General features: G+C 36.7%; 1 protein-coding gene across 17 annotated transcripts in view; it reads left to right on the top strand.

Annotated features, from left to right (window-relative positions):
- Nucleotides 1-12,774, top strand: part of STAU2 (staufen double-stranded RNA binding protein 2) — a 345,902-nt gene that overhangs the window by 28,490 nt on the left and 304,638 nt on the right. For 9 of the 17 annotated variants that reach the window (XM_033202811.1, XM_033202819.1, XM_033202818.1 and 6 more), the window contains one exon: nucleotides 10,584-10,714. The exons of 7 other annotated variants lie outside the window; for them this stretch is intronic. In XM_033202811.1, the coding sequence (XP_033058702.1) occupies nucleotides 10,584-10,714 (131 nt within the window). Of the gene's footprint in view, nucleotides 1-10,568; nucleotides 10,715-12,774 lie in introns of those variants that run through there. One more of the 17 variants, XM_033202805.1, reaches the window with a different exon arrangement.

The raw sequence follows: 12,774 nt of genomic DNA, 5'->3' as shown, positions 1-12,774 counted from the left end.
TCTTGATCTCCTGACCTCGTGATCCATCCGTCTTGGCCTTCCAAAGTACTGGGATTACAGGCGTGAGCCACCGCACCGGGCCAAAACTGGACACTTTTTAAAAAAAAGAAGATGGGATGTCCACTTTAACCATTTCCATTTGACGTTGCCATGGAGGTTTTAGCCCATCATGCAAGAGAAGGAAATACATGGTATTCAGATTGGAAATAAATGAATAAAACTGTCCTTATTCACAGATGACCTGATTGTCTATATAGAAAATCTGGTGGAATCCTACAAGAACTAATGGATTAGTATAGCAGAGTTGCAGGATAGAAGAGCACTATGCAAAAACCAATTGTGTTTCTATACCTTAGCAGAGAACAGTCGTAAATGAAAATAAAAGAGTAGCATTTTCAAAAGCATCAAAAATATGAACTACTTAGGGATAAGTCTAACAAAATATGTTAAAGAAAATGAGAACTACCAAATACTGCTGCAAGAAATTAAAGGATACCTAAATAAGATACGGTTGATTCTCATTATTCATGGATACCTTACCTGGGAATTGACTTACTACTTTTTATTTGTAACCCCCAAACCAATACTTGCAGTGCTTTTGTGGTCATTCTCAGACACCCGCAGGGGCAAAACATTTTGAATTAACCAGTGCACACATACCCAGATGGGATCGAACAAGACAGTGCTCTGCTTTCTTATTTTAGTTTCATACTGTAAGCAAATAGCCCTTTCTTGGTTTATTTAGTACTGCATTTTTTGCATGTTTGTGCTTTTTGTTGGTTATTTTGATGTTTACAAAGATGGTTTTTTGATGTTTAAAATGATGTTTAAAATGTAATGTTTAAGTGCCATATAGTGTTTCTAAGTACAAGGATGCTCTGATACGCCTTACGGAGAAAATATGTGTATTAGATAAGTTTTATTCGGGCAAGAGTTAAACAGTACTGTTGGACGTGAGTTCAATGTTAATGAATCAATAACATATATTAGTAATACATATTAAACAAGAAGTCTTTAAACAGAAACACATAAAACATGACGTATGATCAGTTCAGAAAAATGTGACCGGAAGCTTTCAAAAACCTAATACTTTAGTTCTCCTGGGAGCATTGGTTCAATAATTGCTAATTCACATAACAGTCATTGACATATTATTATCTCAATACTGGGAAGTGACTGTATGTCCTGTTCATGGGTTGGAAGACTCAACTTTGTTAAAATGTTGGTTTTCACCAAATTACTCAATAGATTTAAGAAACATATTACAATCTTTGCAGGCTTTTTTATAGAAATGCACAAGGTGATTCTAAAATTCGTATGGAAATTTAAAGAACTTTAAACAACTGTGAAAAAGAACAGTGTGGGAGCCAATACTACCTAATTTCAAGAATTATAAAGCTGTACTAAAAATAGTTTGGCGTAAAAGTAGGTAAATAGGCGGGAGAATCGCTTGAACCCAGGAGGCGGAGGTTGCAGTGAACCGAGATTATGCCACTGCACTCCAGCCTGGGCGACAGAGTGAGACTCCGTCTCAAAAAAAAAAAAAAAAAAAAATCAATGAAAACAGAATTGGTAGTCCAGAAATAAACTCAGATATATGTAGATAACTAATAATTTTGACAAAGGCATAAAGACAATGAGTGGGAGAAACGTAGCCTTTTCCACAATGGGAAACAATTGGATATTGATATACGAAAAATGGATTCATACCTTGTACTGTGTATAAAAATAACTCAAAATGGCTTCTGAACGTAAATGTAAAACCTAAAATTATAATGTTCATGGAAAAAAACAGGAGAAAAACATTTTTAGACCTCAGGTAATAATTTCTTAGATATTTGTTAAAAGTACAAACTATAAAAATTGATAAATTAGACTTTACTAAAATTAAAATCTGCTCTTTGAAAGACACTGGCAAGAGAATAGAGAAGCCACAGTTTGGGAAAAAAATTTTTATTTTTTTCCTAGTGATTCCCCTTTATTATTTTCCAAGGTGACTGTCCATTTGCTCCAACATTGTTAGCAATTCATCTTTTTCCTACTACTTTATTTTTTTGGAGACAGAGTCATGCTCTGTTCCCTAGGCTGGAGTGCAGTGGCACCATCTCAGCTCACTGCAGCCCCTCACCTCTTGGGCTCAAGCGATTCTTGTGCCCCAGCTTCCTAAGTAGGTGGGATCACAGGTGCACACTACCATGCCCAGCTAATTTTTGTTTTTTTAATAAGAGACGGGGTTTCACCATGTTGCCCAGACTGATTTTGAACTCCTGCCCTGAAATGATCCACCTGTCTCTGCCTCCCAAAGTGCTGGGATTACAAGCGTGAGCCACTGCGCCTGGCCTGGAAGAAAATCTTTACCAAGCATATGTCTAATCAATAACTTGTATGTAGGATGTATAAAGAACTCTTCAGCCGGGCGCGGTGGCTCAAGCCTGTAATCCCAGCACTTTGGGAGGCCGAGACGGGCGGATCACGAGGTCAGGAGATCGAGACCATCCTGGCTAACACGGTGAAACCCCGTCTCTACTGAAAAATACAAAAAAACTAGCCGGGCGAGGTGGCGGGCGCCTGTAGTCCCAGCTACTCGGGAGGCTGAGGCAGGAGAATGGCGTGAACCCGGGAGGCGGAGCTTGCAGTGAGCTGAGATCCGGCCACTGCACTCCAGCCTGGGCGACAGAGCAAGACTCCGTCTCAAAAAAAAAAAAAAGAACTCTTCAAATTCAGCAATAAGAAAAAAAAGACGTGGTAAATATTCAGACACTTCACCACAGGAGATACAGATGGCATATAAGCAAATGAAAAAAAGTGAATTAACAGTATTCGTTAGGGAGATGCAAATTAAAATCTGAGATATCCTTATACACATATTTAGAATGGCTGAAGTTAAGAAGATTGACCAAACTAAATACTGTTAAGGACACACTATGTTTTTGTCCTGTTGAAATCTCTAGATAGCTTCATTCGAAAAGTTGGAGATGGAGGCACAACATGGCCTACTTTGAATCAGATCCTTGAGCATTATTTTTCTGTTTTTCAGGACAGTGGTGGTACTGTCAAGACTAGAAAGAACTTACTCTGGCCGGGCGTGGTGGCTCACGCCTGTAATTCCAGCACTTTGGGAGGCCGAGGTGGGTGGATCACCTGAGGTCGGGAGTTCGAGACCTGCCTGACCAACATGGAGAAACTCCCTCTCTACTAAAAATACAAAATATTAGCCAGGCGTGGTGGCGGGCACCTGTAGTCCCAGCTACTCGGAAGGCTGAGGCAGGAGAATGGCTTGAACCCAGGAGGTGGAGCTTGCAGTGAGCCAAGATCGTGCCACTGCACTCCAGCCTGGGCTACAGAGCAAGACTCCGTCTCAAAAAAAAAAAAAAAAAAAAAACCCAGGCATGGTGGCGCGTGCCTGTAATCCTAGCTACTCAGGAGGCTGAGGCAGGAGGATCGCTTGAGCTTGGGAGGCGGAGCTTGCAGCGAGCCGAGATCCCGCCGCACCACTGCACTTTAGCCTCTGCGACAGAGGGAGACTTTGTCTCAAAAAAAAAGAAGATAAATATACGATCAGACAGTAAGCTGCTGTAACTTTCGTCATTCACGTTTGCAGAGTTTTCCCATGTCGGTTCATAAGCACTGTACCTCTTTCTCTTTTCAAAGCTGCATAATTCGTGTAGTTTATTTAATCAATTTTTGGTAAATATTAATATTTATCTTATTTATAGTTTTTGCTATTGTGGTCTAGTTTTCCAGATTATCATTGCAAACATCTTCCTGTAGTATGAATCCTCAGATTAGTAATTGCTGTTTTAAAGATAGGTACAATTGAAACTAATCAGTGTTGCGCATCAAAAAGTTTGTACTAATTTGTATTTGCACCAACAGAATTCACACACATTTTCCCCACATACTTGTTAATACCTAAATGATTATTAAAAAAAAAAACTTTTATCAGTCTTAATAGGGGAAAATTATATATCATTGGAATTTGAATTTTTCTTTCTTTCTTTTTTTTTTTAAAGACAGTCTCACTCTGTTGCCCAGGCTGGAGTGTATTTTTTTTTTAAGACAGTCTCACTCCGTTGCCCAGGCTGGAGTGTAGTGGTGCCATCTTGGTTCACTGCGACTTCCACCTCCCAGGTTCAAGCGATTCTGGTGCCTCAGCCTCCCAAGTAGCTGGGACTATAGGCATGCGCCACCATGCCTGGCTGATTTTTTTATTTTTAATAGAAACAGGGTTTTACCATGTTGGCCAGGCTCTTTAACATTCTTTTGAATAGGTATGTTTACTCAAGAAATTGTGTGAATTAATTGTGTGTACCTTTGTCCTTTTTTCCTATTGGCTTTAAAAAAATTGATTTATATTATCTTTTTATTTTATGAATGTTAACAATTGGTCTTCACATTTTTTTTTTTTTTTTTTGAGACGGAGTCTCGCTCTGTTGCCCAGGGTGGAGTGCAGTGGTGCGATCTTGGCTCACTGCAGCCACCAACCACTTCCCAGGTTCAAGTGATTCTCTCGCCTCAGCCTCCCGAGTAGCTGGGATTACAGGCATCCGCCATCATGCCTGGCTAATTTGTGTATTTTTGTAGAGACAAGGTTTCACCATGTTGGCCAGGCTGGTCTAGAGACAAGGTTTCACCATGTTGGCTAGGCTGGTCTGGAGCTCCTGACCTCAGGTGATCTGCCCGCCTTGACCTCCCAAAGTGCTGGGATTCCAGACATGAGCCACCACACCCAGCCTTTGTTCACATATTGCAGGTATTTCTTCCCCAGCGCATAGATTCTTTTTTAGTGTCATAGGTGGTATGGTTTTTTTAATAGAGGTTTTATATTTTTATGTTGTTAACGATCAGTTTTTGCCTTTATGGCTTCTAGGTTCCTTTTCATATCTAGGAAGGCCTTCTGTGTTACAGGAGTATGACAGATATTTAGCCAAGTTTCCTTTAGTTTTTGTGATATTTTTGTATTTTGCATTTTAATATTCCTGAAATTTATCTTTGTGTTTATGTGAGAGAGGAACTGAAATTTTTTCCTAATGGACAGACTGTTAAAAATGGAGCAGTTTGATGCCTGGGTAAGTTCATCGATAATTTTGCTTGGACAGCCTTATGTTAGGGTCTAATTAGAAAACAGAAGGTTTGTTTTAGTTAATATCTGTGGACATATGTGTCACATTGCTCCTAGAAGGCAAGAGCCCATGAACAGGGTCCTTTGCTCTTTTGACTTTTTTCTTTCTTATTTTACTTGGGAATTAGGATGAGTTCACTCCAATAGCAGAGAATAGACAAAGGGGAACCAGTAAAGAGACATAGAAACTGTGTTTAAGGCTGGGCGCGGTGGCTTATGCCTGTAGTCCCAGCACTTTGGGAGGCCGAGGTGGGCGGATCACCCAAGGTCAGGAGTTCGAGACCAGCCTGACCGACACAGAGAAACCCCCGTCACTACTAAAAGTACAAAATTAGCCGGGCATGGTGGCACTTGCCTGTAATTCCAGCCTGCTTGGAAGGCTGAGGCAGGAGAATCACTTGAACCCAGGAGGCGGAGGTTGCGGTGAGCCGAGATCGTGCCATTGCACTCCAGCCTGGGCAATAAGAGTGAAACTCTGTCTGAAAGAAAGAAAGAAAGAAAGAGAGAGAGAGGAGAGAGAGAGAGAGAGAGGAGAGAGAGAGAGGAAGGAAGGAAGGAAGGAAGGAAGGAGGGAGGGAGGAAGGGAGGGAGGAAGGAAGGAAGGAAGGAAGGAAGGAAAGGGAGGGAGGAAGGAAGGGAGGGAGGAAGGGAGGAAGGGAGGAAGGAAGGAAGGAAGGAAAGAAAAAAAAAAAAACTGTGTTCAAGTCATTTCTGGGACCAAGGATGGAAAGGATTCCTCGGAATGATTTGCCTTGCGAAGTGAGGTAGTCTGTGACCTCACTAGCAACAGTTCTGGCTGGAATATAGCTACTACAAGAAATGTTTGCTACTTTAAGTTCTGGTTTAGGAAACTTTTAGTGTTCTAGTGAATTCCGGTCACATAGTTTTATTCTACTGTTTTTCCTCACGTGTTCTGTATTCTGCCAGTGGTCTGCTTGCATTTGCCAGAAAGTTATGTGTTTTATGTGCTTTCTCCTGTGTCTATACTTCTTGAAAAACTTGGACTGTCTTTCATCTTCCCTTCTTACCTAAGTGAACTTTTGCTTTCCTTATCTAATCACTACGTCTTAAAATGTGCCTTTCCATACCGCCTTTGTCTAAGGAGTTTCTGTAACAGCCTTATTATAGTACTTATATTGTGATTTATTGTGTTTGTCTATTGTCTGTGTCTGTTTCTTCTACAGACTGAACTCCTTTGGGTACAGATCATTTTGCCTGTTCATTGAAAACTGAGCTACATTATTTTGTAGCTTGTTCAATGACTTGAACACAGTTTCTGTGTTTGTTCACTGGTTCCTACACATACAAATGAACAGGCAAAATGAAGATTCACATTCCAGAGAGTCCAGGACATTTTGTGAAAACATAAAAATAGAGTGAATCTAAAAATAGAATATATTTATGTTTTTGTTGGCTGTGCAAATACTGTTATTATAAATATGTATTTTACCAGTGTTTCTTATCAAAGTTGTAAGTTACATCTAATCAAGTTTCATATCAGTGAAGGTAGAATATTTCCTAGCACACATAAACCTTTAATATAATTTATATCATATTTGAGAATTTTTCAGTGGAAACAAGCTTATGGGTTTATAAGTCAGTGGAAAAAATAATAACAAATACATGCTTTTCACAGACTACTACAGAAATATATTTGTTTTTTGTTTTGTTTTGTTTTGAGAGAGGATCTCACTCTGTCACCCAGGCTGGATTGCAGTCTGGAACTCCTGGGCTGAAGCAATCCTTCTATCTCAGCCTTCTGAGTATCAAGGATTATAGGCATGTACCATGACATATGGCTAATATTTTTATTTTTTTGTAGAGATGAGGTCTCACTGTGTTGTCCAGGCTGTTCTCAAATCCCTGGCCTTAAGTGATTCTCCTGCCTCTGCCTCCCAAAGTAGCTGGGATTACAGATGTGAGGCACTACGCCCAGCCAAGAAGTTTATTTGTATGAATAAAATCAATTTATCCTAACAGAATATTTTAACTAAGAATATTTTTACTTAGTTTTACAAACTCTTTTTTCATGACTTTCTATGTCACTGGTTTAATATTTGATGATAGTGTAATTGTTGTAACAAATGTTTAAATCCGAATAATTTTTAATCATTGTTAGCAGTGTTTGGTATCATCTTATTCAATCCATACAATTATCCAGTGAGATAAGAACAACTATTATCTCTATTTTACTCTGTGGAAAAGTGAGATTTAAGTACTTTCTCAAGGTCACACAGATATTAGTAAGTGACAGAGATATCCAAAACAGGCTCTTAACCATCATGTGGCAGTTGCTCTTTCAAAGTGGCAGAGTCTGAGATTGTGAATCCATTTTTATTAATTTTATTTACTTCTAAGTAGGTCTCTACTATTCCAGCCACCAAATTGACTTGAAGCCTATTTCAAAATATCTTCAGTGATAACATCTATAGGTCTTTGAAAATGTATGCCTATGTAACATTATATGCATTTCTAACTTTTTTGCACTGTTGACTTCTCTAAAAAAGATTTATATAGCTTATGTGTCTCAGATTTTATAGACCAGTTTGTTTTTATAGATGCTCTATCCAAATTTTTGTGTAATTTAAAAGTTATTGCTGTATTACTGAGCTCTCTGTCAAGTAGGAATGCTGTTAAGATTTCTCATTAAGTAAAGGAACAACTATTTGTTTTAATCTGTTTTAAAAATAAAACGTTACAACTATAACTAATTATTTCCTAATTTATCGACTTTAAACATTTTGATTTTAATTATGAAGCTTCATCAAAGTGGGATCTTGGACACTTCTCACACCAAAACTTCAGTCACCCATTAAAATGTGTTATTGGATTCATGTTAACTTTTATGAAGCAGGAAGTCAGAATTAATGGAATATAAGTTTTATACCGTGTTATTTGTTAACATTTTCCTTTAAAGGATTTAGATTAGGTTTTCATATCAAACAGGGTTTCATTATAAATGAACCATTTAAATCGCTTTTTAATATGTTTAGAACCTATGCTGTTAGCAATTTTCATAGTATAAAATTTTCACGCTATGTTTGTATGCTTCTAATATTTTTTGCATTGTAGCAGATGAATATTCAGCATTATTGAATTTTGAAAATTACACAGTGGTAGTATAAATACTATTTGTGTTATGCAAAATTGGCTGATTTTTATCAGACTTTAATATTTTCTCATTTTTAACCAATTATTCTGCTTTTGCTCTTTGATATTAAATTGGCTGTGCTGTCGGTTGCATGTGAATTCATGCGATGGTGTGTAAAAGCCAAAACTGATTAGAGTCTCAGGTTACCTTTTATTTTCTTATATCGACTGACTTTCCAAATTGAACAGAATGTTTTATAAAATTTGTGTGATACACAATGGAATAGGTAAAATGCAGGTGTTCTCAAAACTGTCTTGACTTTTTTTTTGTACTTTTCCCAAAGGTAATAATTACTAGGTTTTTTTTGTTTTTGTTTTTGTTTTTTTTTTAGTTTGGAAACCACTTAAAATGGCTTAATTGTAGAATCTGCTGTCAGCTGTCTTGGCCCTACAATTGGTTGCTTAGATTCTCTTTCTTTTTACTTATGTCTTACCAGGTGCTTATGTAGTTTTCATGTAAAATAGTTTCTTAATCATAATGATCACAATCAAGCCATTGTACAAATTATTGGGCCTGTTAAGAGTATTAGAAATGTAAAAGAATATTATTTTTAATATTAAACTTTGGCCTAGGAAGTTTGTAGATGAAGTTCCTACAGCCAGCCATTTTCATTCACTTTAAGTATTCTCATTGTGAGTACAATTGAACTGTATTTATTGTGACTATAGTTTAAATGAGCAGGAAGTAATCCACTTGCATGTTTCATGCTTAGATTTTAAAATATTTTTTGCCTTTTTTTTATGGGAAGTGAAAGAAAAAAGTAAGTGTGTCTATAAATGAGAGAAAGGAAAAATATAGGATAAAATAATGTGGTATTAGAAAAATATTCTGAAGCTATAATAGTACCTTGTATTTGCGATATAGTTTAGAACCACATCATACATTTACAACTCTTAATCTCACAACAACTTTGGGACTTAAGCGGGTTAGATTTATTTCCCTTATTTTATGGAAAGAAAGCTTAGTGAGTTCAAGTAAAATAATTGAGACCTTTTTGGTTAGAGAGGACTTCCTAAACAAGACGTAAAAAGCACAGACCATAAAAGGAAAAGTTGAAAACTGTAATACAAAAGAAAAACAAAACAAAAAAAACAAAGGATAGAAGCCTGTAGTTCCAGCTACTTGAGAGGCTGATTAGGGAGAATAGCTTGAGCCCGGGGTTATAGTCCAGCCTGGGTAACGTAGTGAGACTCTGTCTCCGAACAAAAAAACCCCAAACAAACAAAAAATAGTAGTGGAGAAAAATATCCAAAGAACAATAATGGAATACTATTTGTCAAATATCAAATTATCAGAAATTAAAATACTTGATTATATTCCATGTTTTTGAGCTTGAGGAGAAATGGTAGGGGAAGGTAATTTGGTACAGTCATTTTGAGAGCTATTTGACAGCATGCTCTCTTTAAGAATGAAGAATTGGAAACAACCCAGTGTCTCAGTAGAGGAGTGATAAGAAAACTGGTGCAATATTGTAATAGAAATTCTATGGTAGTTAAAATTAATGTGCTAGATCTATATAAGTAAAAGTCTTGAGAACACAATGAAGAGTGAAGAAAGTAAACTGAGAATGTTTATTATAATACTATAATACCATTTATGTGAGTATAGAACCACATACATCGATAATCTATAAAAGATATAAGGAACTTAACAGGAATGGAATATCATCTTTTTTTTAATAAGAGTTAAACATGGAACATGGTTAATAAGCACTGGGTGTTAGCTACATGGGCACTTGTTAAATTATTCTTTTTACAACTTTGAAAATTTATTTTAAAAAACAGAAAGAAAGGGAAGTTAATTTGCTTAGAGTTACCGAAAAATTGTAGTTGGAAGAGCTAGTACTTAAACTTAGGACCTGATTCCCAAGTCTAGAGCTTTTTCTAACATGCTGCCTCATAATGAGAAGGAAAAAAATTGAGATGAAAGGATCAAGAAGGTAGACAAAATTTAGTTTCATAGTAATAAGAACCAGGAAACATGTGTTTCTAGTAAATTTTTTGAGGGGAAAGTTTATAAGATAAATAAAAAATTATAAATTTACTTTAAAATCTTTAAGCATGCTGTTGTATACATAGAACAACTTAGGTATTTAGGAAAAATTTCACCTTAATTTATCGTTTAAAATGTGATACCTATTTTTGTTGCATGTAATGGAAGACGTTAGGTAATTTGAATTTTTAAAATACAACATTCATGAAAATAATTTAAATATACAATCTGCCTTCAATCTAACAAAGTCAAAACTAGTTTTTCTTCCATTTTGTAAAGTCATTCTTCACAAAAACTTTATAGCCTTTTTATTTACAGCTTCTCTCCAAGATAAAATGGCAAACCCAAAAGAGAAAACTGCAATGTGTCTGGTAAATGAGTTAGCCCGTTTCAATAGAGTCCAACCCCAGTATAAACTTCTGAATGAAAGAGGGCCTGCTCATTCAAAGGTAAGGTTATGAAGAGAGGTGGTGAGACATACTTAATCAAACTAACAGATTTATCATCTCAGATTTTAATTGTGCTTTATTTTGGGGAGTGGGGGTTTGGCGGATGGCTTGAAGGCTTTTAGTTCTACATTAATAATATTTCAAAGTATGTAACTAAACTATTTTGTAGTTCACTATGGTTTACAAAGCTCTTTTAGATGTGGTACTTCATATAAATCTTAATAAAACCACATGAGATATGGATTTTTGATTTCTATTTTGTAAATTAAACTCAGGCACAGGAAAGTTAAGTGACTTGCTTAATAGTTCACAAGTGCCAGTGCCAGTACTTGAATGTATTTTCTTTGGCTCTCAAGTATGGTGTGCTTTCCATTAAATCACAGCTGCTAAAGTAGAAATGGAGACAGAGTAAATATACCAACAGTTACCTAGTGAAATATCTTTTCCAATGTGATATTTAGTTCTAACATTAATCATTTATAAAAGTGGTATATACCACGGTTGTTATTATCTCTACATTCACTTATATTGTTTTGTTAAATGGAAAGCAATTTTTATTTATAGCTGTATGCATTTATGTTTGCATATATACATGTTACAAATCTACAACTAATGTATTTATGTTTGAGCTCTTCAGTTGCTTAAAATATCTTAGTTGTGCATAATTTCCTGTAGCACATTTAAATCTTAGCTATTGGAGATTATCATAATGATCACAAAATTTGTGTATAATGTGGCAGCATTTGTTCTCTAGGGGTTGATAAACTTCTTAAAGCAACTGGCTGTTGGGTTATTTGCATCCTAGCGTCTCCTACAAACTAAGGAAAATAAGAGGAAACTACAGTTTATCAATTTTGTTTTCTATTAGTGGTTTTTATGAAGGATTTAGGGGCAACAATTTAATTTGTTCATATCTTCTATTCTTGCTTTAGCAGAAAAGATAGTTGTAGCCTTGGTCTACCTTTCTAGGTATATGTCCTAACTCTCTTTCTGACTCATTCTGCACTTAATCATGTTGAACTGTTTGCATTTCTCAGAATGCTTCATGTTCTTTTCAAATCTCTCTGCCTTTGCCTAAGTTGTATTGTCTTTCTGCCTTGAAGGTCCTTTTGCCCTTATTAATTGTTGAACACTCAGCTCCATGTTACATCTTCTACACGTTTGTGAAACCTCTGATCCCTCTACTGGGCCTCCAGCAGGACCTGTAGTTCTCTGTGGTAGCTGTTACTGTGTTGTAGTACAGTAGTATATGTTGGTTATTAGTTTTGTGCTAGACTGAGCTTATTTATGGGTGTGTATTTTACTCTTCTACATTTCTTGGTCCCTGTAGTATATACTCTTTGCTCTTCATTGCCAGTTCCAGGTATTCTTCCTTGAGACAATTCCCCAGTTTTGAGTTTCGTGTTAGCAGACATGCCTCATGATGGCATACATTGCCTCATGATAGTCACATCTGGGTGATTACATCACATTTCTTATGGCTCACTTTCACTCTCTTCAGCATTTCCCATTTTAATTTTTGGTGATTTCAACACCTAAACAGATGATTGTTCCAATATGTTGACCTTTCAGTTGCTTTAACGTCTCTAGTGATCTTGTTCTCTACTCTCCTTCAGCCACTCATGCCTATAATCACATTCTTGACTTTATCATTACCAATAACTGCATAATGTTAATTTCAGTCTTTCATCTTTCTGTAACACTTGCCTCCTAACTTTCTAGTTCATTCCCTCTAGTAATTTGACTTTCACAGTCCTTTCATACTGCAGATCCATTGATTCTGCCACCTTTTTACTCTTCCTCACTTTCCCCAATCCTCACATAGCTCTTTAATCTGCTTAAATGTTGTGTGCCTTTTGTGTAGGTACCCTCAGCTGACTTGCCCAGCTCCTCCATTGTGTCCTGGATCCCAACCCATTTCACCTCTTCAAGGCCATTTCTCCAGTTTTGCTTCTTCTGCCTTCTTCTCCCAAGAGTGAAGAGCTAGACTACTCTTAACAGTTAGTGACACCATCCCTATCCTCTGTATATGGTAAAGGAAGGCCAGGCTACCTGGGAAG

The sequence above is a fragment of the Trachypithecus francoisi genome, unplaced genomic scaffold (genome assembly GCF_009764315.1).
Source record: "Trachypithecus francoisi isolate TF-2019V2 unplaced genomic scaffold, Tfra_2.0 Lachesis_group7, whole genome shotgun sequence".
Classification (NCBI taxonomy): domain Eukaryota; kingdom Metazoa; phylum Chordata; class Mammalia; order Primates; family Cercopithecidae; genus Trachypithecus; species Trachypithecus francoisi.
Note: the sequence above shows the minus strand (reverse complement) of the source record. Positions and strands in the feature narration are given on the sequence as shown.